General features: G+C 49.9%; 1 protein-coding gene across 1 annotated transcript in view; it reads left to right on the top strand.

Moving 5' to 3' along the window:
- ZNF236 (zinc finger protein 236) overlaps positions 1 to 27,427 on the top strand; it is an 83,822-nt gene that overhangs the window by 44,072 nt on the left and 12,323 nt on the right. Inside the window, exons 9-24 of the mRNA XM_006897244.1 lie at positions 834 to 977; positions 2,912 to 3,115; positions 4,095 to 4,323; positions 9,111 to 9,383; positions 11,212 to 11,415; positions 14,238 to 14,379; positions 15,071 to 15,331; positions 17,072 to 17,325; positions 17,703 to 17,804; positions 18,415 to 18,566; positions 19,548 to 19,651; positions 21,211 to 21,362; positions 22,993 to 23,205; positions 24,269 to 24,551; positions 25,788 to 25,891; positions 27,059 to 27,424. Coding sequence (XP_006897306.1) covers positions 834 to 977; positions 2,912 to 3,115; positions 4,095 to 4,323; positions 9,111 to 9,383; positions 11,212 to 11,415; positions 14,238 to 14,379; positions 15,071 to 15,331; positions 17,072 to 17,325; positions 17,703 to 17,804; positions 18,415 to 18,566; positions 19,548 to 19,651; positions 21,211 to 21,362; positions 22,993 to 23,205; positions 24,269 to 24,551; positions 25,788 to 25,891; positions 27,059 to 27,424 — 3,187 coding nt within the window. The remainder of the gene's footprint in view (positions 1 to 833; positions 978 to 2,911; positions 3,116 to 4,094; positions 4,324 to 9,110; positions 9,384 to 11,211; positions 11,416 to 14,237; positions 14,380 to 15,070; positions 15,332 to 17,071; positions 17,326 to 17,702; positions 17,805 to 18,414; positions 18,567 to 19,547; positions 19,652 to 21,210; positions 21,363 to 22,992; positions 23,206 to 24,268; positions 24,552 to 25,787; positions 25,892 to 27,058; positions 27,425 to 27,427) is intronic.

The following is a 27,427-nucleotide window of genomic DNA, read 5'->3' as shown; positions in this document are numbered from 1 at the left end:
ACAGAGGCTTATCTAGAAACATTAGCCAGCATGGTGGGGCATCAGAAGCCTTATGTATGCTTCTAACAACGGCCTGACCTTCTTGGTGGAAGTCCCGTAAGCTGAACCCTGCCAGCCAGCCTTTCAGATCAGTTTTCACCATGGTGGGGACCAGGCGGGCACCACTGTCCCAAGAGAACTCTTGGCTCAGCCATGTTTTTACATGAGCTGCTGAATATCTGAATTGGTGCTGAAACTCAGAAACTGTGAGACATTCCCATCTGTAATTTGAATGATATTCCAAAACCTATTTGGAGTAATTATTAAGTCCAGCTTCCCAGCATTCAGTCGTTTTTAGAATTGTACTTAACTGTTAATTAGTACGTCAATTTAGGGAGCTCTGGGGGCTCATTGGTAAGGAACTGAGCTGCCAGTACAGAGGTGTGTGTTTCAGATCCTCCAGCTGTGCTGTGAGAGGAAGGTGAACTCTGCCCCTGTGCCGTTGACCGCTCCTGAAAACCTGGCCGGACGGTCAGCTTTGTGTCAGTTCTGACTCAACAGTACACAGGATCAACCCCCGTCTGGGTTCCCTGCGCGTAATAGGAATAACTGAAATCTGCCTCTTCATTCATGGACCCAGTTATAGAAGAGGCTCTAACCCACGCAGGCTGTCGTTGGCATGGAGCTGTACCCTGGCTTCTGCAGCTGCTTGATTGACAGGAAAAAAGGGATGTAGGGGAGGTGGGCGGGTCTGACGTTTTCAGTGGTGTGAGTGACACTTGACGATGTGCCGATAGTTTAAGGATGAACTAGAAGAAATCATTCCCTTTTTTCTTTCTTTTTTCTTCTCTAAGGTCAAGAACGGCCCTACCTATAATTGTACAGAATGTAGTTGTGTATTTAAAAGTTTAGGCAGCTTAAATACTCATATCAGCAAGATGCACATGGGCGGGTCCCAGAACACGGCCAGCACCTCAGAAACGGCACACATTTTAACGGTAAGTCCACTGATTTGCTGTAGGAGTTGTTTTGCTGCTTTTTCTCCCTAAAATCTGTCACCTTTCAAAATTTTATTTCTGTACAATGAAGTACTGTGGAAGTTATCTGTGAAGGCAAGGTCCTACTTTGGTGTGTTTGCTTTAAATTACGGAAAGCAGCTTTTAAAATTGTCCACGATTATGTCATCCCGACATGACCTCGGAGCCTGTAGAAATAAGACTAAATGTAGTCATTAGCCTGTGGTGCTGTTGGCTTTCCTAATACAATGACATGAAGACTTGTCACTGTGGGGCTAGTTCATCCTTGTCTGATATGACAATGCCACTTCTCCCCAAGGCTTTGGGCTTTCCCAAAAGGTACCGTACATGTAGATTTTAAATGTTCTAACTGAAAGCACACATATTTTTCTTCATTTTATGCGGGACTGTGTCACTCAGCCTTGGTCTGTTGCTCCTTATACACTCTCTGGATAATATGGGGAAATTGGCATAGAAGACTCCGTCTGGAATGCTCAGATGGGCGGGAAGTTCTCTGTTCTGATACGCCTGGTGCCTGTCGGGGGTCGAGGTGAAGTCAGCAGTGCCTCCTGTGGGACGCACGTGGTGCTCATGCCATGCTTCTAAACACCAGGGTCACTTGCCATTTTATTTTGTTTTGTTTTCTTCATAATCTTTGCAGCTGGATTTCTCAGTTTCTTCCTGATCAAGGAGAATTTTGTAGATAAATTCCTAAATTTGGGAATAATTAAGCCTTGGAAACTCTGCTTTGATGGGATGTTGTTTCTTTTGATGCTCTTTTCCACCTGTGGGTTGTAAACAGGTGATTAGAGTCCCCATCGTTTGGTTTGGCAGTGTGTCAGCGAGTGTGTGCAGAGCATGGTGGGGTGAGTGTCGGGGCTCTGCCTCCCAGCTCTGTCCTCAGGTGTTTATAACTCTTGGAGCAGTTTCCTCCAGGTGGCTTTAGGACTCTTATGGCAGAATGGATTTGTGTGGGGCAGCTAACCCAAAGGTCTGCAGTTCAGACCCACCATTTGCTCTTTGTGAGGAAGATGAGAAAGTCTCCTCTGGGCAAGATGCCAGCCTTGCAAGTCCCAGGGACTTCTCTGCCCAACAGCCCTCCTTTCTGAGAAGTCTCCTTTCTGACCTGCTTTTCCACCAAGACATTCTTTCTCGTTCAGTGCGTGATCTGGAGTCTCTTAGGGCATTACCTAGGACTTTCTTTCTAAACCTCTTCTGCTCGTTGGGTCCTGGCCTTCTTCCCTGCACACCAGTGTCTTTCAGAAGTCATGCTGGGTCTTGTGGACACAGGTGGATTTGCTGACCAGCGAGAGTCGCTGTAAGTGCCTGTGGCTTGAAACAGCACGCCAGAGCCTCTGAAGCCAGCCGTCGTCTTAGGTCTGGGCCCAGAGCCCTGCAGGCTTGGCTCCTCGTTCCTTTCTTGCTGTTCTACTGGAGACCGTGTGTTGCCATGGGCCTGCTCTGTGTCTCAGGCCTGGGAGCTTCCCACTGTCTCTCAGTTTTCCTGAGTCCTGAACTGCAGGAATGAGGCACCCTGAGTCCAGAATTGGACAGTGAGTTCCTGCCTGCCCTCTCCTGTTCACAAGAAGTGTGGGCTGCTTCCTGCACAGCAGCCTCTTCCCATAGTCTTGACTCCATCCTCTGGCTCTTTCATCCTGTCATGCCGAGCTGATAGTCTGCTTCCAGTTCAAAACCACAATCCATTTATGGAAAAGTTATTTGACGATGGTCTTTTAAGAGCCAGTGTTGTACCCAGCAAAAACACGAGGCATTCCCTTTACACTTGCTTTTAGGTATGCTGTTCGGTTTTGGTGTTTATCGGTTGCATACTGCTTTTCTTTTTGTTTAATAAGAAAAATGGAGGTGGGAATAATGTGAGTTTTTGTTTTTCTAATAAAACTACTGCTGTGTTTCAGGCCACGCTCTTTCAGGCCTTGCCCCTCCCACAGACAGACGTCCAGGTCACATCGTCATCCACCCCGCAGGGCTCACAGGCCGTCACTGACGTCATCCAGCAACTCCTAGAGCTGTCGGAGCCGGGCCCGGGGGACACCAGCCCGCCGTCCCAGCCTAGCCAGCAGCTGAGCATCACCGTGGGCCTCAACCAGGACATCCTGCAGGTGAAGCTCCTTCCCAGCCCGCACGCCAGGTCCACTCTGAAGGCAGATGTGTCTGCTGAGAAGTTAGGGGAGGCATAGGCTGCTTTAGTCACACCTGGACAGTGCCAGTCCAAAACCATTTCGTCATCGATACGTTAAGAATTATAAAACCCTGGCATTTTTTTTTCTCTGTAATTGGATTTCTTTGCAAAGACCTGCCGTTTAGGAACTCTTAGTATCTATCCCTGGTAACCAAGGTGTGAGAAGGGTTGTATTCTTGAAGTTTGTGCTGTTAAGAGTTCTGGGAGAATGTTGTGTCAGGTGTGAGGGAAGAGACGCCGGAGTGGGGGCCTGGCCTCGTGTCATGCTCACTCCATCTGTAGTCTTTTCCTTGCTCTCTTCTTGCTTTTAAAAATCCTGTCCTCTCTCATCTCCTTTGTGGTGAGAAGTTGGCCAGGGCGAGAGACCTGTCAGAAAGTCAGGATACTGCCCATGTCTTAATGGTGAAAACCAAGTTTACTTTTACTTTTCTCCTCAAGACCAGCAGTCACATCCCTTGCCAGTGGGTCAGTCCTGACCCCTCCTGACTCTAGGCCAGAGGAGAATGCCTCACAGGATTCCAGGCTGTGGCTGCCCACATCTCGCACAGGGCGTTGGTGGGTGTGACCCGCCCTTTGCTTAGTAGCCCAGTGCTTAACTACCATGGTCCTGTGCCCTCAGATAGTCATTCCCAAAATGTCTCGTAACAACCAGATTGTCTGCAGTAAGAGCTGCAGAAATCAGCTGGAGCTGGAGCTGGGAAAGTAGAAGGGGTGCAGTATCAGCTGGCACAAGGGGCTCCAGTCCTAGGCAGTTGGAAGCCCCTTGACAGGTGATTCCTGGGCCATGTGCCCCTGTGCTGCAGTCAGGAAGGCCTCACCACACCGCTCTCTGTGATTGATTTTGGTAGGCAGGTGCGGGCCGTCCTACCTTCTAACCTCGTAGTTTTGTTCTGTCTCAGCAAGCCTTAGAAAACAGTGGGCTGTCTTCAATTCCAGTTGCAGCTCATCCAAACGACCCCAGCCATGTAAAGACGCCCCCCGCCCAGATCCAAAGTCCAGATGTTGCCAGCGTCTCTGGTGAGCAGGCTGAGCCTCCCGAGATGGAGCCAGAGAAGCGTCAGGAGAGCCCTGAAAAGCTGGACAAAAAGGAAAAGAAGATCTTGAAGAAGAGGTCGCCCTTCCTCCCAGGTAATGTGATGTGCGTGAGCGGTTACCCCTCCAGGACACACGCCATGCGCTCTCAGGAGCTGCTGGGGCAGGAGCTGGGAATGTCTAGAGTGGTGCCGTGCTTTGGTGTTTACCATGAAGAGCGGTTCAAGGAGGCTCTCCGTACTTGCCCCTCCCAGGACTAGTTTCTGCTCCCAGGGCGAGAGTGGAGCTAGGGTTCGACTCCTCCCACCCCACCATCTAGTCAGTGGGGCTGGGGCCAGAGCCACACCCCTGGACTACTTTCTGCTCCCTTTTAGTGAGGGGCTGGAACCTGACCTCCCACGCCTGCTGCCTGGGTTCCGCACCTGCAGTTGGCCCACGACGGCCTTTAGCCCATGTGTATGTACCTTTTGCCAGAGGAGGTCTGGCCTCCTGACATCTCCCTTTCTGTGCTCCACCCCCTGAGAGAGCCGTACTGTGCTCTCTGGAGCCCAGCTCCCTGACTTGACCCCTTCCTTCTTCCCAGCTCCCTTCCTGGAAGAGGAGCCAGCCACTACTGCATTTCCTGTGCTGCGTAGCAACCTCACGTAACAGACGGCTGCGTAGGGTTTTGTGGCTGTAATCTTTCTAGGATCAGATCTCTAGACCCTTGGTGCATGAGGTGGGCTCAAACTGCCAGCCTTTTAATTATCAGATGAACACTTCTTGTTTTCTCCACCCAAAGAGCAGGCAAGCCCTCCATAACCTGCCTGATCTTGCACCTCTTCTTCCGACCACTCTTCTTCTAAGCCAGTGTCATCAGACAAGTGCACTCCTCTCTGTTTCTAATCACGTCACTCCCGTGAGCCTCACACTGCCCGCAGGCCCTTCTATATTAGGAAGGTCTCTCTAGAAACCCACCTTGCTTCTCCTCCATCAGACTGAGGTCAGCCTCCAGCCACCTGCTCACAGTTCTAGGGCTCGTCCTGCTCTCAGTGCCCTCAGCACTGGAGTGCCCAGTGACCCTGGTGGTCCCTTGGTCAGCTGTGGTGGGAGCTGTGGCCCTGCAGACATCTCCTGCTAGTTCTGCTGACCCCCAGTGCCAGGTGCTCAGCCCTGGTGATGCGGAGCCTCCCTGGAGGGACCTAGAACTTCCCTGAAACTGTGCAGACCCTTCCTGATGCCACACACAGCCTCCCAGAACTTGGGGAGCCTTCCAGAACCGTGTACAGCCTTCCTTGCGCCACCTAGAGCTCCTTTGGTTCACACAGGGCCTGGCCCGCTGCACAGGTGTCTCCTGAGAACACTGTCGTGGTAGATCGGAGCCTTCTCGGGCACAGGGTCACCTTGGCGTTTGACCCAGTGTGCCTTCAAAAGACAGCACATGCATAGTCTCTGTGGAGCCACTGACACCTCTTCTTGAGGTACATCTGTAGTTCCCTCCCGAATCCTTTGAGGGACACATCTCGAAGTGGTCCTCTGGAGGGAGAATCGGACCATTCCCTCAGAACTCAGGCGGTGACCTTTGTCCTGCTCACTTCTAGGTGATGGTGGCCCAGGCAGCCCCCATGCTTCCAGAAAGCCCCAAAACAATCCCATGGCGCCCTGCCTCCTCACGACCTGACCAGGACTTCCCAGTGGGCTTCCTACGCTCATCTTTATGGTAGCAAGCTGCCTTTTTCCCAAGGGGCAGCTGGTGGGTCTGACCTGCTGACCTTAGAGTTAGCAATTGAGAGCTCTTAACCCCTGGACCTCCCCGGGTCCCTTTGGGTTCAACACTGACCTTGGTGTAGAGCCCTCAACAAGAAATTGCTATTAACATTTCTATAGCATGTTATTAATACAACATTCCACACCCGTCTCCCATTGACCAGCCCCTGATGTGATGTTCTAAGCCTCAAGTAATCAGGATTCCTCTGATTCTGACCGTATCATGCTGCTGTCAGTCTTTTACGATGCGGTCAGTATGACTTGAAATTAAAGTTCTTAAGTACAACTCTCATGTACAGCTTCTTTTCCTGGAAGATCCTGAGAAAAAGGACTCTTAAACTTCCTCTCCAGGATTGACTTCTTGTGGGTTAATACCACTTGTCTTCTGTTTGCAGCCTGGTGCTGATACAAGTGGATGGCTTTCCAGTAGAGAGAATGTGTCCTCCCCTCCAGGACCATTGTACAACTTTTGTTTCTTGACCCAAAGGAGGCAGTCATCAGAACAGAGCAGGGAGACACTGGATAGTTCAAAATCAAGAAGGGGGTCCGTCAGGGATGTATTTTGTCTCCATACCTTTTCAATCTGTATGCAGATTGTATGTATGTGGCATCAGGATTGATGAAAGAATCATCAACAACCTGCATTATGCAGATGACACAAACCTGCTCGCTGAAACTGAGGAGGACCTGAATCCCTTGCTGCAGAAGGTCAAGGACTGCAGTCTTTAATACGGATTGAAGCTCGATATTAAGAAAACAAAGATTCTCACCACTGGACTAATTGGCAGCATCAGTATGGATGGTGACGAGATTGAGATAGTTAAGTTTTAGTTTACTTGGCTCCACAATCAACACTCTTGGTAACAGCAGCCAGGAAATCAAGAGACGAATTGCATTGGGAAAGTCAGCTGTGAGGGACCTCTCAAGAGTACTGAAGAGCAACGACGGCAGGCTGGAGACTAAGGTGCGCCTGATCCAGGCTATCGTCTTTGCAATTACGTGCTATACATCGGAGACTTGGACAGTGAATAGGGATGATAGAAAGAGAATTGATGCCTTTGAGTTGTGGTGCTGGAGAAGAGTGTTGAATATACCATGGACAGCTAGGAGAACAAACAGGTTTGTCCTGGAGAGGGTGAAGCCAGAATGTTTCCTGGAGTCAACGATTCTGAAACTTCATCTGACATACTTTGGGCATGTTGCAAGGAGGGACCAGTCCTTGGAGAGGGACATCATGCTTGGGAGTGTGGAGGGCAGGCGCAGGAGGGGAAGGCCCTCTAGGAGGTGAATTGATTCAGTGACTGGGGTAATTGGGATGGGTGTGTTGGAGACAGATTGGGACAGAGCAGAGTTTAGGGCTATTGTACATAGGGTCGCTATGAGTCACAAGCGACTTGACGGCACATAACAACAACAACAACATATATATTCTTCATTTATGTATTGTTGTTGTTGATTGCCTTCAAGTTGAGCATGACTCATAGCGACCCTATGAACAAAAGCCCTGAAGCCCCTCTACACCTATTGACATTTATCAAAGCTCATAGAGTTTCTGGAGGCATGTTTAGGAAGTGGATGCCACTCCTGCTTCCAACATGTATGTGTATATATATGTTTATGTACGTATATGTTTGTTATTTTTTATATATACACATATAGTGTGAGTTCTCAGAGGGCCGTTGTCAGACCTGGTTTTGTTTGTGTGGCAGTGTAGGTCACACAGGACACAGGGCGGCCTGCACTGGGACGAGCATGCTGGGCCTGCCCTCCGTCACCCTCCGTCGCTGCTGTTCTGTCACACATTCTGCTGAATCTGGTTTACAGCAGATTCTCCCATGTCATTAAGAGAGGTAGTTTAGTTTTATTTGGAGGAAGACTTCAGTTGAGAGCCAAGTGTTCTATTTGTGGCTAGTTTTGTTTTCCCTTTGTATACTGGGAAGGTGTTGAGGTAACCATTGCACATCTCTTCATAGTTTTTTATATATTATTTTTAAGCCATCTTAAAGTTTCAAATTCTTTACTTCAAGAAGCATCTCCAAATTGCTTTTTGGTCACTTTTTTAAAAAGTACTTTTTCCTGTTTCCGAGTCGCCCTGCTGGCTTCTCTGGTTAGTCCTCATATGTCTCTTTGGGAGTTTTTCAGACACACCTCTCTTCTGTCCTGGACCTGGCCTTCCCTCCTGTGGGATTTATTCTTGCAGAGAGCATGAGATTAGGAAAATGCATTATCTCCCCTGAGATCTCACTTGCCACACACCTACTGATGGCTGACAGAGGAAAGCTGGAAATGTACCCTTTCCAGAACAAAACTGTCTGCGCAGACATGGTGCAACTTTTAAGTGTTCAGGTGAAATTCGTTGATGTGGACCAGCTGTACCCATTTCACCTGGAGTCTGCATGCATTATCTCGTGTATTTAGTGGTGGATGAATAAGGATGCAAGTGAGCAAAAGACTAAACAGAATTCTGCTGATGGTTTGTCATTTTGAATTTCAAGTTCTACTTTTTTACTTAATACACAAGTCTACGAGTGAATTTTCTGCTAAAAGTAGTACTTACTACAATTATCACCTGATCCACGGTTGAATAACAGTAATAGCTGGACTTAGAAAAGAGACACTCATATTTGATCATGAGCTGGTTCGACTTTTACATTGTAGTTTTGTATCTTAATGAAATTGTCTTTTCTTTCCTAAGAACTTACCATGTCCCAGTTAACCTATGTTGGCGAGGAACAAACGTTCTTCCTTATCGTCACGCTCCCGAGCTGTCGTGGAGTGTCTGCATGAGGCTCTTTTTGTCCTTTGCAATGACCCAGCTCCACGGGGCTACACTCCAGACCGCTGGAGCTCTGCCTCTCTGGTTAGAATTCCTGTCTGTAAGAGGCCTTGGTTAGATGAGTCTGCAGGATGAAAGTAGACCCTCTGCCGGCACCAGGAATGGCAACGACGTGCCCCCAGTTTTTGCCATCTGTTGGCTGTGTCCAGCCTTGCATAGGCACGGCGTGCTCTCTGCCTCCCGTGGGGGGTGCGGACGTCTCTCAGTCTGGCTGAGCACAGCTCTCTCACAGACTGGACAGTGTTTGCTTTGGTTCTGTCTTCCGTGTATGGATCTGACTCTGTGTTCTCTATGACCTCAGGCTCGATTCGTGAGGAGAACGGCGTCAGGTGGCATGTGTGTCCCTATTGCACTAAGGAGTTCAAGAAGCCCAGCGACCTGGTGCGTCATGTCCGCATCCACACCCATGAGAAGCCCTTCAAGTGCCCTCAGTGCTTCCGGGCCTTCGCTGTCAAGAGCACGCTGACAGCCCACATCAAGACACACACAGGCATCAAGGCCTTCCAGTGCCAGTACTGCATGAAGAGCTTCTCCACCTCAGGGAGCCTCAAAGTGCACATCCGCCTGCACACAGGTGAGTGCTCAGACAACTCAGGGCCCCAGTGCCGCCCCTGCGCACAGGTGGGCCCTGTCCCGCCCCCACAGCCCAGGGACAGGCACACCTGGTTTATTGCATTTCACTTTATGGTGCTTGGCAGGGATTTGTACTTTTACAGATTGAACATGTAGGACAGGCTCTCTTTGTGTCCCTGTGTCACATTTTGATCATTCTTGAAATCTTTCAAGTACTTCAGAAGGCTCCTGCCCGCTTAGTAGATTACAGTATAAGTATAAACAACTTTTACACGCACTGGGAAAGCACAGAATTCATGTGACTCACTTTATTGTGCTATCTGCTGTACTTCATGGCTCGAGAGCCAAACTCACAGCATCCCTGAGGTCCTAGAGTGAGGCAGCTTTAATGCGTATCGTGTGGAATCCACCTTTTCCTTTCCCAGTAGAATGGTAAGAGTTTCTTTCAGAAGAGAGGTGTAGTAGAGGATTTTGAGGAGCATAAGATGACCATTGTCATAATTACAGCAGGCCGTTTGTTCTTTGTTTGCTGAGTGCTGTGTGGGTGGTGTGGTGGGATGCTATTGAGTTGGTTTCATCTCACAGCGACCCCGCGGTGGCCAAGTAGGACTGCCCGATTGGTGGCCTCAGTGGTGTCTTTAAAGTAGCAGATTACCAGCAGTCCGCTGGGTGGGTTCAGATGGCCCTGGCGTTTGGCAGCTGCACACTTCACTGCTGCTCTGCCAGAGTGCCTTGTTTTAAACATTGGTATGTGTCGTCGAGTTGCCTGTGACTCGTAGCAACCCTTTGTACGGCAGCTCTGAGCCCTGCTCTGTCCTGTGCCAATCTCGTTGTTTCCGACACACCTACACCCATTACCGATATTGAATCAATCCATCTCATTGAGGATCTTCCTCTCTTGAGCTGTCCCTTCACCCTCCCAAGCATGATGTCCCTCTCGAAGGACTGATCCCTCCTTGTAACATGTCCAAAGTATGTCAGACGAAGCTTCAGAATCCTTGCCTCCAAGGAGCAGCCTGGTTTCACCTTCTATAAGACGAACCTGTTTGCTCTCCTAGCAGTCCATGGTATATTCAATACACGTCTCCAACACCATAGGTCAAAGACATCAGTTCTCCTTCTATCATCCCTAATCATTGTCCAGCTCTGTGATGCATACCAAGTGATTGCAAAGACCATGGCCTATATCAGGCGCTCCTTAGTCTCCAGACTGACAGTGTTGCTCTTCAGTACTTGGGAGAGGTCTCTGTCAGCTGACTTTCCCAATGCAGTTCATCTTTTGATTTCCTGGCTGCTGATATCAAAAGTGTTGACTGTGGAACTAAACAAACTAAAGCTGTTAACAATCTCAGTCTCTTCACCATCTGTCATGATGCTGCCAGTTGGCCCAGTGGTGAGAATCTTTGTTTTTTTGATATTGAACTTCAGTTTGTATTGAAGGCTGCAGTCCTTTAAACATTAGCCACTACAGTTCCAGCCAGAGCTCAGAGGCAAACACTGTGTGCTCTGTTTACGGAGTACTTGAGGTAGCAAGCCACCGTCCAGGTCTCAGAAATGTCAAGATAAGTACTTGTTTGAATGTCTGTAGTTTACAATTTAAGCCTTTGTCCTGGAATTAGCAAATATTCTCTTATTTAAAATGCTTTCATTATTTACAATAACCCCTGTGATATGCCCTGTAATCAGATGAGAAAAAAATACCACTAACTTAGATCAATCATGAAGTTACAAGGAGGGAAATGTTAACTGCATTATTTAAATCTGTGTGACAGTCGGAATTCTCTTTTGGCATTGATGTTTTGCTCATTGTGCTTTCTGGGTTTTGCTAGGCGTCCGACCTTTTGCTTGTCCTCACTGTGACAAGAAGTTCCGTACCTCAGGCCACAGGAAAACCCACATCGCCTCTCACTTCAAGCACACGGAGCTCAGGAAGATGCGACACCAGCGCAAGCCCACCAGAGTCCGCGTGGGCAAGGCCAGCACTCTGCTGCCCGAGATTCCGCTGCAGGAGCCAATTCTCATCACTGACGTAGGTGAGGGCAGGTGGGCAGCCAAGCCGGCGGCCTTGCAGTGGGCGCCAGCACCGTGTGCATAGACAGACAGTTGTAGACATGCTCTTTAGGAACCTTCTTCAAGTATTTACCTTTTGAGACAATGTGTCAGACAGAGCCCAAACTATAGTTTATCTAAGTGAATACTCCCACCTTGGGTCCTGGAAGATGGAAGTGGTATGGAAGTGTAGAAATGAGTGTCTTCTTTACCCATTGTTGCGATAACAGAGGTGCCAGAAGTGGGTGGCTTTCACAAACAGAGCTAGAGTCTTCGCGTTTAGGAGGCCTAAAGTCCAGGTGCAGCATGCCAGCTCCAGGAGAAGGAAGTTCTCTGACTGCCATGAAGCCTCTTTCCGCATCCCTGGGCCTGGAATTCCTTGGAGAGCTCCATTCATCTTGGCCTTTTCCTGTGTCGAAGGCCTTCCTGGTATGGGAACCCGGGTCCAGAGCACGCACGCTGCTCCTGGTTGTTCCTTCCTGGGCATGCTGGAGTCCTCTCTGTCTTCAGATTACTTTTCCAGTTGATAAAGAGTGTGACAGGCACAGCCCAGGGAAACTCCCACTGTAGGAACAGGCTGTGATGGGAATAAGGGGGTGCATTTTACCTTTAGTCCTTTCACAGCTGTTTGTTTTATCAGCTCATGGGGAAACATTACATATCATCTACATTATATCATGACAGATGTGTATTTTGGGGATTACTCAGTTCAATCCATGACAGTTAGTGTTTGAGTCCTCACGGGGCATGTCCACCTCTCTGGACTCAGATCTGAGGGGCACAGCTCACTTGTTTCTTTCATCTAAAACCCCCATGTGTGGAAGTAGGTTATTATTTGGCCTGCTGTAATCATTGGATTAGAGGGGAAGAAACCTGCCTGCTTTTAAGTTCTTTTTAGATTCAGTTGCTTATAGTCAAGCTGTATTATGATTCTTTAACGAGGATGAAATTAATGCTTAGCTGAATCTTTAGAGATTATTTTGGTAGTGCAAACAATAGTAACATAATTTAAGAAACTTCATTAAATTCTATAAGTAGATTTATGGAGTACTTTTTTTTAAAAAAGAAAAATCCAATGTCTTTATTTCATTATTTTCTTGGTCAGATTTAGTCTATGAGTAGAAGAGAATGAATATCAAACAACATGCAATTTAATGTACAAAGGGCAAAATTGTATAAAGATGGATATTTTGAAAAGTGCAACAATGAATGAATGAAAATCCAAAATCTCTGTAAATGTTCATTAGAACTAGTAAAATAAAATTTAAAAAAGAGAAAAAAAAGCTGGATAGTTTGGATGAACGTTAAGTTATAGCCAACTAGAAAGATAGCAAAGTAATGTACGTTTACATACATAAGAACATAGCTTAAACCTATATAAGCCAAAAAACAAAGCAATAAAGAACTGTTTGTCTTCTCAGGCACAGTGAGCGACCTCAGTTATACTGGCCAAGTTAACTGCATTCAGCAACTTTCTGAACCTTCAAAATGGGCATGGATAAATACACTTACCTTGAAATAGGCCTTTCGCCCCACGTATATGAAACAGATTAATCACATGGTGTGGCACAAAAATATATAATAAATTCTCAAAGGTAGACATTATTCAGGAACAATATTTACAGTTTTATGAAGATAAATGAATAGAAAATATCCAAAGTTTAGACTGCAAATGTATAGTTCATAGAGCATTATATCAAGTTGGATGGCCTAACGCTTTGCTCAGCTCCGAGATTTTTACTAAAAAAATAACACAAATGTCAGGTAGTAGGGCCTAATGGTAAGAAGCTGCTCTGCAATCAGAAGGCGTGGAGTGAGCTGGAATGCACCAGCTGCTCTGGGGAGAAGGAGGGACGGTCTCTCATGCAGTTTATTGCCTCTGAAAATGTGCTGGAGGGTCGGCTATGGGTCGGTTCCAACTCCATGGTACATAACAACCAAACAAGACAAAAGGTAGAAAATGTAAGTAAAGCAGCAGAAGGAAATGAATAGATATCATTTAACGTAGAAGCCCAGACTATAATGGACTTAAGTATATAAAGACTAATTTGTATGTATTTTTGTTATGTAATTTTTTAAAAACTATTTTTGAATGACTAATGAAATAGACCGTTTGGTTTTTCATGACTATTCTCTAAGAAATAAGACGACTAAGGAACAAGAAAATACTTGTAATCCTAGGAATGATTAAGAAACAAGTATAGATCATTTGAAAATAATCTCTAGTCTTGTTTTTCGAAAATTTAGATCATATAGTTCTTTTCTAAAAATGTGTATTACCAGAATTGTCCCTAGAAGAAATTGAAGACTTAATTTCAATAGTTGAAAAAAGTAATGAAATACTCACTTTGCCAAAAATAACCAGTCTCTGATGATTTTATGCATGACTTTTAGTGACATTCCTAGAAATTATGATTCTTAAGGTACTTGACTGTTTTAGGGTGTTTAACTTGTTCAAGAACTCCCATAATAGGTCGGAGTACTCTGATAGCTTTGTGGAGAGTTTTGCCAGTTCCGTGCCTATAGAGGCACATGTAGAAAGTACTGAGATCCATTTAGAGACTGCCTGTTGGAATGAAGAGGAACAATTCCTTGTGTTGAAAATTGTCCGAGTTACAGAAGCTTTATGAATATTTTCACGTAGGATCTCTTTAAGGAATCTGTCCCTGACAGTAAAAGGTCCTCTAGTTCCTCTGCTGGTCAGTTCCTCAGGATCTCCACCTCTGGGTACAGCGACGTGTTTTGAAATGTTACCTCTTGAGCTGCATTGGCAATGAATCATTCCTGCATTTCTTCTGCTTTATAGGTCTTATCCAGCCTATTCCAAGAAACCAGTTTTTTCCAAGTTATTTTAATAACAATTTTGTAAATGAAGCAGACAGACCATACAAGTGCTTTTACTGTCATCGAGCGTATAAAAAATCGTGCCACCTGAAGCAGCACATCAGGTAAGGGGTGGGGGTCTGGGGCACCCAGCAGCGCAGTGCTCTAGACGCTGCCACACGTGAGGAGTCACGTGGATTAGTGATACTTTCTTACCTTAGTGTCTTGACTTTGGCAGTGATTTTTTTCACCACTCCTCAGCATAGTGCTCTGGTGGTATAGATGTTAAAACACTCAGCTTCCAAACAAAACTTGGCATTGGAACCACCCAGCCTTTGCTGTCTGCTTCCGTAGAGACTCGGCCATCCTGGAAGCACTGGCGGGGAGCGTGTGCTCTGCCCTGTGGGTGGCTGTGAGTCGGGGTCCACAGGAGCACAGAGGCAGCATCTCAGCCGCAGCAACTTCCAGGAAGGAATCAATAAGCTTTCTCTTTATTTCGTTAGAAATATGTTCTTTTAATGGATTTTAACACTTCACAATTGAGATTAATTTCTGTTGCTGTAGCAACAGTGAGACTAAATTAGGAACTTGATTGTGGCAAGACCATGTCCTGTGCTGACCTGCGCGTGGATCTGAGAAGCCCTGGGTTCTGGATTCCTCTCAGTCACATGGTGGCTGTGTGATTTCAAGGCAGGCGCTGCCTGGGGGCCTCCTGGTCCGTTTGGTTAGGTGTGGAGGGCTGTGTGCTTGCTGAGTAGCTGACCGCTGTGCCATGACTAGTGGGATGTGGACTCTGAAGTATCCGTGTCCCTTCAGGTCACACACAGGGGAGAAGCCCTTCAAGTGTTCTCAGTGTGGACGAGGCTTCGTGTCTGCTGGCGTCCTCAAGGCACATACGCGCACACACACGGGGCTCAAGTCCTTCAAGTGTCTCATCTGCAACGGGGCCTTCACCACGGGGGGCAGCCTGCGGCGTCACATGGGCATCCACAACAATCTGCGGCCATACATGTGCCCCTACTGCCAGAAGACCTTCAAGACGGCCCTCAACTGCAAGAAGCACATGAAGACCCACCGGTGCGTACCGGCCCCGGCGGTGCCTTCAGAGGGTGCTGGGGGAGTGGGGGCCTGTGCTCACGGGGGGTGAGCCGGGGAGCAGTGGGCTGGAGGCCTGGCTGCACAGTGGTTAAACTCTTTGCTGCTTAGGAGCTGCTCCGCGGGGGAAGGCAGGGCCTCTGCTTCCTCCAGGCTGTTGTCCTGACACGCGGCCACTTCTGCCGTCCTGCAGGGTTACTGGGCCTCAGGAGCAACTTGACAGCAGCGAGTTTGGCTTTATGTTTTAAAAAATACTTTTTGCAAGTATGTCTGTGAGGGTGTTACCCTCAGACCAAAGCTCCATTTTTTTGGCATAAGGGAACTACTCTACTCAGTGGTTTGAGGTGTTTTGTTTCACTTGTTTTTTGTTTTATTCACTGGATACTGAGTCTCTTGACAAAATTGCCAGCTTTGATTCTGGTGGCTGATCTGCTGCTTGCACTGCTCAGGACTGCTCTGTGGGCAGGGTTCCACACTTAGCCGTGTGACCTGCACCGCCCCTGTTTTATGTTAGGGTGCTTTTCAGAGCATGTGATGCCAAGGATGCAGGTGTCCCTGGTCTCTGCCACCTGAGTGCTGCATGTGCTCTGTTAGGAAGCTGGTCCTTCTCAAGCTTTAGGACCCTGGTGCATGGAGCTGTGGGCCGTGGCGTTCCTGCTGAGGCAGCCGGTTAGCTGTTGCACGGCCTGTGCCCCCCGTTGTTACCATCTCAGTGACGGCCCCTTGTTTTAGCACGCCTCGTGTGACTGAGATGCAATCTGATGACTGGCCACGGGGTGGCATCACAGAGCCGGGAGAGAAGTGGGCCCAGCAGTCCGTCCCTTTGCTGCCACAGTCAGGAATTCTGACACATTGTCCCTGCTTTTCTCAAAAAGAAGGGCAGCGGGCAGTACTTTCGACAGTAGCCTCCATTTGTCACCCAGAAGGGGCGTCTGTAGACGCACAAGTTTGAGTCACCACTGGCCACACAGTATCCTCCCAGCTTAGTGGACGGTGGGCAGACGTGCGAGCTTGAGCCACCACTGGTAGCCACAGTGTCCTCCCAACCTAGTGGACGGTGGGCAGACAGCTGGGGAGATGTGGCAGAGCTGCTGAGAAGGGCTGTCGAGGAAGGTGCAGGGGTCTGCACTGAAGCCTCAGGGCTGCCCCCACGGGCCTGCCCTGCTCCAGCCGCTCACGAGTCTGCCTTGGCCAGGCCGCGGCCGCACCACTCTTCTCTGCTTTTTCCTCCAGTGACAGCTTTCTGTCCCACAGATTCTGCCTCCTGAGGGTTTTTACTATATTTTCTGTTTCTTGGCTATTTTTGAACTCAGAACGGTGCACGCTTTATACGGTATGTTTCTGGTTTGACCACCACTGGCCTGGACCGAGGGCCCTGTGCCCTGGTGTTATGGCCACCCAGGGGCTCTGTCTTCCTTCCTCTGCAACGTGTATACCTGCAGGTGCACCGCTTTGTATTATGTTCCTGAAGGCCTCAGCACGTTGTGGACTTGAGTGGGACAGTTCTCATTTGAAGGACATGATGACCTTCTTGTTTTCAAAGCTTTGAGGATCATGGTGTGTCCATCCCTCATTGCCTGTGTTCAACCCGCGTCCAAGAGAGCTCCGAGTGCGAGGGGGCTTTCAGCAGTTCATTTTCGGGAGTGCTGCCTCATGGCGTCTGAGCGCAGCAGGACCTGGGGGGCCGAGGCAGTGCGTGACCAAGGGCCCTGTTGTTTGAAGGTATGAGCTAGCCCAGCAACTCCAGCAGCACCAGCAGGCCGCCTCCCTCGACGACAGTACCGTGGACCCGCAGGCAGTCCACGTGTCCACCCAGATCCAGGTGGAGATGGAGAGCAGCTCACTGCCACAGACGGCTGAAGCGGTCACCACCAACCCCGAGGCCATCCTGGAGCTGGCGCCGCAGCACGTGGTGGGTACGGAGGAGGCTGCACTCAGTCAGCCACTGGCCGAGCAGCCCTTGGAAGCCGACGAAGGTAAGTGCTCGTGGCCTGGCCCTCTGAAGGGCATTCCACACAGCCGCAGCCCTTCACACGTGGTCCCTCACGCCTTAAGACACTGTGCTGTGCGTGCACATGACACTACACCGTACAGTGTCCATAGTCCACACGCTTACTCAGCCTAGGCTCTGCGGGTCAGGCCTATGGGAAAATGGACAATAGTCATATTAGATGACAAAAATGGAGGCTGACGGCCTTGTTACCTGCCGGTCCCTGAGGCTCATGGTCCAGCCACCCCGGCGTCACTGCTGTTACAATGTCTTGTACAGGTGTTTGTGTTTGAAAGCTCACCCCTGTCACCCTGCACCATCGTCCACCTTAACACGTCCTCTTCTCTGTGTTTTCGACTTCAGACAGATTTGTGAGCCCTCAGCACCCTCTGCAAGGACACATTGACCAGTTTGAGCAGCAGACGCCCACGCCACAGGCTTTCGAGCCGGCCACCTTGTCCCAGGGTCAGTGAGGATGTGGACAGTGAGGGTGTGGATAGCCCTGGGCTACAGGCCTCCAAGCGGCCACCTTGTCCCTGGCCTGGGGCGGGGGATGGATGGCCCTGGGTCGCTGGCCTTGGAGCTGGTCATCTTGTCGCAGAGCTGGGGAGGGGTCTTGTCGCAGGGCTGACGGGGTGGGGGTGGGGGTTGTGGATGGCCCTGAGTTGCTGAACTTGGATCTGGTCACCTTGTCCCAGGGCCATGGGGTTGGATGTCCCTGAATCACTGGCTGTGGAACCAGTGACCTTGAGTGGACCTGAAGTCCGGCTCTGTGGCTTCCCCACGGCGCAGGGCCCAGCCAGGGGTCCCGTCTGCAGCGCTTATGGTTGCTCCTTTGTCAGCTGCGTTGAGGTTCCGGAAAGTCCAGCTTCCCATTTCTAGCCAGAGAAGCGTGGTGGGCACAAAGGATTGTGTGGCTGTCCTGTGTGGCCTGCTCTGGAGGGTGTGCCCCATGGACTGACCCTGCCGACTACCACAGATAGGGGCCAGGATGGTCTCTGACATCTAGCTCATGACTGTTGTGTCTGTGGCCTCAGCGTGTATTATGGGGCTCACCCTGTCTCCCTTGTTCCAGGTTTTGCTGTGAGTGACACGTACAGTCAGCAGCCTCCGTTTCCCCCCGTGCAGCAGCTGCAGGACTCCAGCACTCTGGAATCGCAGGCCCTTTCCAGCAGCTTCCACCCGCAGAGCCTGCTCCCGGTGCCCAGCTCGGACCCCATCAGTGTGGTGAGTACTGCCCTTCGCGGCCCACGCTGGTCTCCACACAGGGCTGTGGTCAGCTGTGCTGCTAACCAGATGGTCACCACTTCAAACCCACCACCCTCTGCAAGGAGAGGTGTTCCAGTCAGCTCTGTTAGGACCACTCAGCTCCCTGAACCCTGACTGCCCTGGGCCCCCGATGGCTGACTGTGTCGGACATGCCAGCTACTGGCTGTGCCATGCATACTAATAACCAACTGCCCGTCCAGGGGCTATGCCAACCATCTCAGTGCTCTTTGGGGTGACGTGGGGCACCATACGTGTGTCTAGATGTCTGGGGTCAGCATGAACACTCGCTCTGAGGAAAGCTCTGCTCCCAGGTCGGAGAACAGGCCCAGACTCCAGGGTTTCTGTGAGCAGAGAGATGCCGTGCTTCAGAAAGTAGAGTGAAGAGCCACCTCTTCAGATGCCCAGCTGGTCCCTTGTAGAAAAGTAGTTTACTATGACGTAAAATAGAAATGAAGTGTTGTGAATCTGTGGTGGTGAAGGATTGGCTGGCTTCTCTCCACAAAATCTTGTAGTCTCTGGTGGTTTTGTATTAAGTAACCAGCTCTGCAGCCTGTCATAGTTGTTCCCAGGTGCTCAGTGGTCAGCTGTGTCCTGTCACAGTCACTCCTAAGTGCACAGTGGTCAGTGCTGCACTGTCACGGTCACTCTTAGATGCTCAGTCGCCAGCTCTGCAGTGTCATGGTCACTTCCAGATGCTCATTGGTCAGCGCGTCCCTGTCATGGTCATTCTTAGATGCCCAGTGGTCAGTGCTGCCTTGTCATGGTCACACCTTCTAGGAGCTCAGTGGTCAGCTCTGTACTGTCATAGTCACTCCTGGAAGCTCAGTGGTCAGCGCTGCCCTGTCACAGTCACTTCCATATATGCTCAGTAGTTAGTGCTGCCCTGTCACGGTTCCTTGTGGGTGTCTAGCGGTTTGCTTTCTACTCTCACAATTGTAGACAACTCGCTTGATCCAGGAGCCATCCCAGGAGGAGCTGGACCTGCAGACACCACAGCCCCGGTTCCTAGAGGATGGCGAGGACCAGTGCCGACGTTCCTACAGGTAGGGGTGCCATAGGGTGACGAGGCCAGTCTCGGGAGTCCTGTGGTCAGCTGGCCCTGGTCTAGGCAATCGGTTACTGGAGACCCTTTCCCCAGGCAATGTCGGATGATTTGTGGCGTTCCATTCTGCATGTAGATTGTTTTCTTCCCCTGTTGCCTAGGCCAGAATCAACCCCATTTCACGTCAGAAATAGCTCTAAAGCCTCTCGTGGAAGCTTCCCTGCTTTGCTTGTCTTTGTGTTTCCAGTAGACTAAACTTGTATGACCTGAAGGAGCCTGGGGGCCCCATGGAGTAATGCTCACCCGAAGGCCAGGGGTCTGAACCACCAGCCGCTTGGTGTGGACATGAAGCAGGCTGATTCTATAAAGATTTGCAGCCCTGGGCACACCGAGGGGCAGTTCCTCTATGCCCTGACAGGTCCTATGCCTGCTCTGAAGGGTTTTAGGGTTCGTAATCAACTTGACAGCAGTGGGTGTAGCTTCATGGTTTTATACAGCAGCCCTTTGCCTGAGCTGCTGGTAGCAGCTGGAAGCAAAGTAAAACTTGAAGCTGGAAAGGCAGTTGGATGTAAATTTTAAAATGTGTAGTCATTTTCAGTCTTAGAATACTTAAGTCTATTTATTAACCACAGAGGGAAATGCAGCCTAACAACCTATCGTCAAAGCACCTTATGAAGTTGGTTAAGGGAGTCACTTTGATGCCAAGAGTATATAAATTGATTCTTGCAAGTGTCTGGACTCACTAGGTGCTGCTATAGACGTGTGGATGACCTCACAGTGTTTGGGCTTAGGAAAGAGGCTACAAAGAGGTCAGAACACAAACCAGAGCCATTATCGTTGAATCAGGTCCTCTCATACGGAGTCCCCATTAGGCTCCAAGACTGGAAATCTGTACAGGAGGAGATGGCTTGTGTTTTCCCATGAAGCAGCTTGTGCATTTGAAGCAATAGCCTCTCCATATAGCCCAACACCCTAGGCATGATGCCACCAGAGCTCCTCAAAACAAGTCGCAGAGGGCATACATTGTTCCCTTGACAAATAGAGGATGCACATCCGGCCACCTGAAGACTCGATGCTCAGTGATGAGATGCATGAGGCCTGCAGATGCTCTGAGCATACGCTGACCTGACAAGTGATTCCTCCATTCCTCCTTACACTGTCTGTCTGTCACGTTATACTTTCTTAACTGTGCATTTAGTGTGATAACCCAGAACCCCTCTTCCTCCCTGTAATATCATGTATTTATGTCAGGTTACAGTTTGTTAAATTCTCATCTAGTGTTTATAACCCAAAACTCCACTGCCTTTGAGTTGGTCCTCTTTTGGGGCGCCCCTCCACACAGTTTCTGAGGCCTGAAGTCTGTGAGAAGAGCGGATGCTGGATTTGAACCTCCAGCCTTTCCATGAGCAGTCTGGCATGTAACGTGCTGTACCACCTAATGTTTGTGAGAGTGAGACTTAATCTTTGCACAGAGGTTGAAGGGCCCTCTGCTTTTCCCGTTCCCAGAGGCACGTGGTCACTGGGACACAGGGAACCCAGCTGCTCCCGTTGTATTTGCAGATGTGACTACTGCAACAAAGGCTTTAAGAAATCCAGCCATCTAAAGCAGCATGTCCGCTCCCACACGGGCGAGAAGCCCTACAAGTGCAAGCTCTGCGGGCGCGGCTTCGTCTCCTCGGGGGTCCTCAAGTCACACGAGAAGACGCACACAGGTACTTGTGCCCTGCATGTGCCCCACTCCCACCCACTTCCTTTTTTTTTAATAGATTTGCGTACAGTTATTCATCTACATTGTGTTTGATTTATGTGCATTATGTTTTATACAATGTTTCATTTACATGGTATTTTATAGAATGAATTACTATGCCTATTCTCATTCTGTCTTTTCAAGTCCCTATTGAATCTGTCCTGTGCCTTCACTCCTTCCCTGCCCACACACCTCTGCTGCCCCAATGATTTCTTCCTCTTTTTCCTGCTCTGCCCTTTTTGACCACTTACATATATTTTGTTCACTTCTCCTATTTTCGAAATAGTGGTCTTATTCAGTGTTTGTCTTTACGTGACTGAGTGGGTTCACTCAGCATAATAATACTCTCTAGTTTCTCCCGTGTTCTAAAAAGTCCCTCCTTAGTGCTGCAGACTATTCCATTCTGTGCATGTATCACAGTTTCCTACTCTGTTCATTTCTTGATGGCCCTTTGGGCTCTTTCCATGTTCTTGCCTTTGTGAATAATGCGCCACTTTGTACATTGGTGTACAAATCTCTGTGTTTCAGTTCTGAATTCCTGTAGGGGTATATTCCTAGTGTAGAATAGCTGGGTCATATGGGAATTTTAAGTTGAGCTTTTTGAGGAAATGCCAAACTGCCTTCCTGAGTGGTTGTACCATTTTACAGTCCCACCAACAGTGTATGAGAGTTGAATCTCTCCACATCCTCTCCAACATTTATTGTTTGCTGTATGGTTAAACTTTGCTACTACTGCTGGGGTGAGATGGTATCTCGTTGTTGTTTTGATTGGCATTTCTCTGACTGCAATGATTTTGAGTATTTCTTCATCTGGCTATTAGCCATCTGAATGTTCTTCTTGTGATTGTGGAGGCCCTGTATTCTGTAAACTCTAATTATGAGACCCTGGTCTGAAATGTCTTTGCCAGATTTCCCCCCCCCCCCCCAGTATGGACTTTCTTTTCATCCTATTTGAGAAAGTTTTTGATATACACAGGGATTTAATTTAAGGCGGCCCTGTTTGTTGATTTTATCCTCCCCTGGTTGAGCATTTTTGGGTATTTTTGCAAGCCTTTTTATTTCATATGATAGGGCTTCCTATGGTTTTGCATTTTACCTCTAGGTCTCTGGTCTACTTTGAGTTGATTTTTGTGAATAGTGTGAGATGTGGATCCCGTTTCAGTTTTCTGCAGGGAGCAGTCCTGTTTTCCCAGCATTATTTGTTAAAGAGGTGGTTGTTTCCCCATTTATTGTTGAGCTGTGAGAGTCATGTCCATGCTCCGGATACTCATCTCATCAGATGTTGTGTTTGCTGTAGGTTGTGGTCAGCACACACGGAAAGGAGCAGAGTCCGAGAGGACTGGAACTTTATTTGGGAAACAACCTTGGAGGCTGTTCGTTTTGACAGACATGGTTTGGCAGTCCCCTGCTTTTACACCCTCTGGTTCCTTTTAGTAGAAAAGCAGAGAAAATAAACTGCCTTTGATTTTCAGCTTTTCTACACTCAGGAACCTGGTGGGGTGTCTGTGACTTCAGAACCGATGGGTTGGCAGGATGGTGGGAAGGTGCATTACACATGCTGACACCTGGTGTCTCTCACCCCCCTTGGGCCCCAGGAGTGAAAGCTTTCAGCTGTGATGTGTGCAGTACCTCCTTCACCACCAATGGCAGCCTGACCCGGCACATGGCCACGCACATGAGCCTGAAGCCGTACAAGTGTCCCTTCTGCGAGGAGAGCTTCCGGACCACTGTCCACTGCAAAAAGCACATGAAGAAGCATCAGACCGTGCCCGAGCCGGTGCCCAGCACTGAGGAGCCGGAAGGAGCAGGTGCTTCCCCGGGTGTGGAGGCTGGGCTTATGAACTGGGTATTGATTGGATCTTAAGGGAGTTGCAGGAGCTGAGCCGCCAACCCAAAGGCACATGTTTTGGAGCCACCCACTGCTCCGTGGGAAAAGATGGCCCATCGCCTCCCATGTGGTTTACAGCATCTGACAACGTCCTGGAGGGTCAGCTGTGGGTCGGTTCTGACTTGAGGGCAAGAATTTTTTTTTTTAAGTTTTGTATTGACTCATGAGTTAATGTAAAAATCACTTTAAAAATATTAAACTGGCTATTCCTGGGGTTACTGGGATGCTGAACCTTATGCTATTGGGGTTTCAAATGGCCTAACGGTTACCCATGGTGGACAGTGTTTGCTGGCGTTCCCAGTTTAAGACAGGTTTGGAGTCAGGAGTGGCATCCACTTCCTAAACAACATGCCTCTGGAAACTCTTATGAGCTTTGATAAATGTCCATAGTTGTAGAGGGGCTTCAGGGCTTTTGATCGTAGGGTCGCTATGAGGCATGCTCGACTCGATGGCAGTCAGCAACAACATGCACTGCTTAGGGAGCTCTGGTGGCCTCATGGTGAGAAGCTGCACTGCAGTCCCAAAGACACATGGTTCCAACCCACCCGCAGTTCCACGGGAGAAGGACGGGCAGTCTCCTTCTGTGTGATTACCTGTCTCTGGAGCCCACTGGAAGGTCAGCGATAGGTTGGCTCCAGCAGCACACACGCATAAGCTCATTAACTCCCTGAATTTCAAACCAGTTGACTGGTGTCGTTTTCTCATTATGGAGGCAGTGCACATGAAGCCAAGAGGAGAAGGTCTAGTCTAACTGTTCACTGTGCCCCAGCAGGTGAGCATCCACTGTGGTGGGAGCCTTCTTGCCCAGAAGACAACCTGCGTTCAAGCTGAGCATTGGGTTCTTTTATACAAAATATTGCGTGCTGTGCAGGTGGTCCCTGACTTAGGAGTCCAGTGACGCTGTCCCATTTCTCTTTCTGATGTGAGCATAGTAGCCTTGCCTCACTCACAGGGTGTTCACTGAAGGCCTGTTTCCCACCTAGAGGCGTACGGGGAGGAGGAGGAGGAATCTCCGGAGAGGGGCACGTCTAGGAAGTCGCGTCCGGAGGTCATCACTTTCACAGAGGAAGAAACCGCTCAGCTGGCTAAAATTCGGCCCCAGGAGAGTGCCACCGTCTCTGAGAAAGTTCTTGTCCAGTCTGCGGCTGAGAAGGACCGCATCAGCGAGATGAAGGACAAGCAGGCCGAACTGGAAGCGGAGCCCAAGTATGCCAACTGCTGCACCTACTGCCCCAAGAGCTTCAAGAAGCCCAGCGACCTGGTCAGGTGAGGACCTGGGCGGATGAGGACCTGGGTGGGCAAGGACCTGGTCAGGTGAGGACCTGGGCCGGATGCAGGACCTGGGCAGGCAAGGACCCAGTGAGGCAAAGACCTGGGTGGGTGCAGGACCCAGGTGGTTGCAGGACCCGGGCAGGCGAGGACCCGGGCAGGCAAGGACCTGGTCAGGTGAGGATAGTCAGGTGCTGGGCGAGAGCATTTGGGAACAGGCTATCTGGGTACCTTGGATTGTTCTCAGTGATTTGTGATCGCCTGTGCTTACTTCACGATCATGGTAGCAGGTCAAAACAAGCACAGCTGGAAATGTGTGGGTTGTTTGTGGAGTGTGATGTGGGTGCTCTGGGGGCAGGGAGCCTCAGGCTATGAGGAACCCAGGTCATCTCAAGTCTGAACGTGGTCAGATCACAGCGCCCAGTGATCATGCCTGGTCTGAGTGGACAGACAGGGAGAAGGGATGAGAGAGAGACTGCCCTGCCACCAGCCCTATGCCCTATTCTGGAGCTCGGATTCAAGACACTAATGTGTGAGTCATGCTGGAGGTGACCATACAGGAGACTGGCCTAGCAGTTTGGGGCAAGAGAAGGCCGTGAGGAGGGGTTCGCTGGGCACAAGAGGCCTAGTGGATGGTTGTTTTGTCCGCTGGTGGAATCTCACATTCCAGGGTCCTGGCTGGAGGTTTCAAGGACCCCCAGTGTGGGTCCTTGAGGCCTCGGGAAGTGGGCAAACCAGTGAGGACAGTGAAGGGTCATTGTCCAGGGATTGCTGAGAGCAGAAAGTCTCAGCCTTCAAAAATGCAAGAGGGTGTGAGGAGAGCGCAGTGACATCCCTCACCCCCTGTGTCCAGAAGTGTCTAGACACACTCGTGTCTCTCCAGCAGACCTGGTGAGTTCTGAGTCAGCGACTCACCGCTGGGCACCTTAACCGTGGGCTGCCAGGACTTTGAGTTGTGTCTTGTTGTCAGTGGGGGCTGTCGGGGCAGAACCACCCCACAGCTGACCTTCTGTTGGGTTTTTAGAGGGAGGAGATGGCACAAGAGGAGATTGCCTGTCCTTCTCCTGTGAACCAGATGGTGCATTTGAACTGCGTGCCCTTGCAGTGCACCTTTTTATGAGGCCACCAGTGCAACACTTACTGTTTCTGTAGGTAATAGGGAGTTTGGGCCACGATGTTGTTTAGGAATGCACAGACATGTAAAAGGCTTCAATTGCGCCTGCTTCCTGATAGGCACGTTCGTATCCACACTGGGGAAAAGCCGTATAAGTGTGAGGAGTGTGGGAAGAGCTTCACTGTGAAGTCTACACTCGACTGCCACGTAAAGACACACACAGGTGAGTCCAGACGCCCCGGCCTGCAGGCCATCGGCTTCTTTGTTCTGGGCATGTGGCTGACGTGGACACTTCCTGGGTTACACAGAACTTCAGCCTCAGGAACCATGAGCTCTGGTTGTCCTGTTTTCATACTGCAGTTTAAATGCTTTTGTTAAAGGCAGCCTCTTATCTCCACTTACTGTTGTTGGTTGGATTAGGAGATCCAGTTCTTACTCGGAAATTCTCTGGACTCCTTTTTCAGTCTTCATGGCCTTTGAGGTGCACAGGGGTGATCACACAAGGGAGTGTGCCAGGCCCTCAGAGCCGAGAGGACAGGCCTTGGACCTGCCAGAGTCCCTGTCCTGGAGGTCCACGTCTCGGCTGTACGCCCTGCGACCAGTAGGTGCTCTGGGTCCCGATGCCTCATCTGTGGCATGGTTTAGTGAGGGCGCCTCCCCTCCTCGGAGGTGCATCAGGACACTTTCCCCCAGGAGAGGCCGGACAGAGCTCAGTGATGTGGAGGTGCAGTCGTGATGCCCATGCGGGCTACTCCGTTTGTGTCCTTAATGTGGGCCGTGAGCAGAGTGGAACAGAAGCACAGATTGAGTTCCTTGTTCATATAAAGCCCTCTCTTTCTTCTCTAACCCACTGCCGTGAGTTCGGTTCTGCCTCATGTTAGCCCTCCACTAGGTTTACAAAGTGTTTACAGGAGGAGACTGTCCATCTGTCTCCTGAAGAGTAGCCCATGGGTTTGAACCACTGACCTTTATAGTGCATTCCCCCATGGGACAACAGGGTTCCTTTGCTCTTTTCTGGTAGATCAGGATCTTAAATGAAGCAGACAGACACACCAACATTCCAGCTGCACTGTAGGCTCCCTGGCACCATGTGACTGATTGCTCTGTGCCTTGCTTGTCAAAAGGAGGAGTACACATTGGGACACCCAGTGCCCCTGGTAAAACTGTCCTGAGAATAGTGCCAAGGGGCTGCTACGTGCCCATGACCGTGGGGCAGAATGAGGTGATGTAAGCACAGGGCCGTGTGGGAACTGACCATGAGCCACGCCCCCGCGCTGCCTAGTTCTGCTCCCACTGAAACCCCCTGTCCCTGTGGGGCTCCCCTGGCCCTGGTGGCCATAGGACTGGATGCAGTGGCTGGCTCGCTCTCTGACCTGTCTGCTCCCCACAGGCCAGAAGCTCTTCAGCTGCCATGTGTGCAGCAACGCCTTCTCCACCAAGGGCAGCCTGAAGGTCCACATGCGCCTGCACACGGGTGCCAAGCCCTTCAAGTGTCCACACTGTGAGCTGCGCTTCCGCACGTCTGGCCGCAGGAAGACGCACATGCAGCTCCACTACAAGCCCGACCCCCGCAAGGCCCGGCGCCCTGCTGCCCGCAGCGGCTCTGAGGGGCTGCCCCCTGTCAGTGTGCTGGGCGCCACCTCCTCTGACTCCAGCGTCTTCATCATGAACAACTCAGTCCTCTCAGGACAATTTGACCAGAACCTACTCCAGCAGGGCCTGGTGGGCCAGGCCATCCTCCCTGCATCCATGTCTGGTG

This window comes from Elephantulus edwardii, unplaced genomic scaffold, assembly GCF_000299155.1.
Source record: "Elephantulus edwardii isolate Elephantulus edwardi_28Jun2011 unplaced genomic scaffold, EleEdw1.0 scaffold00207, whole genome shotgun sequence".
Classification (NCBI taxonomy): Eukaryota; Metazoa; Chordata; class Mammalia; order Macroscelidea; family Macroscelididae; genus Elephantulus; species Elephantulus edwardii.
The sequence above is the reverse complement of the archived record's forward strand: the minus strand, read 5'-3'. Positions and strand labels throughout refer to the sequence as shown.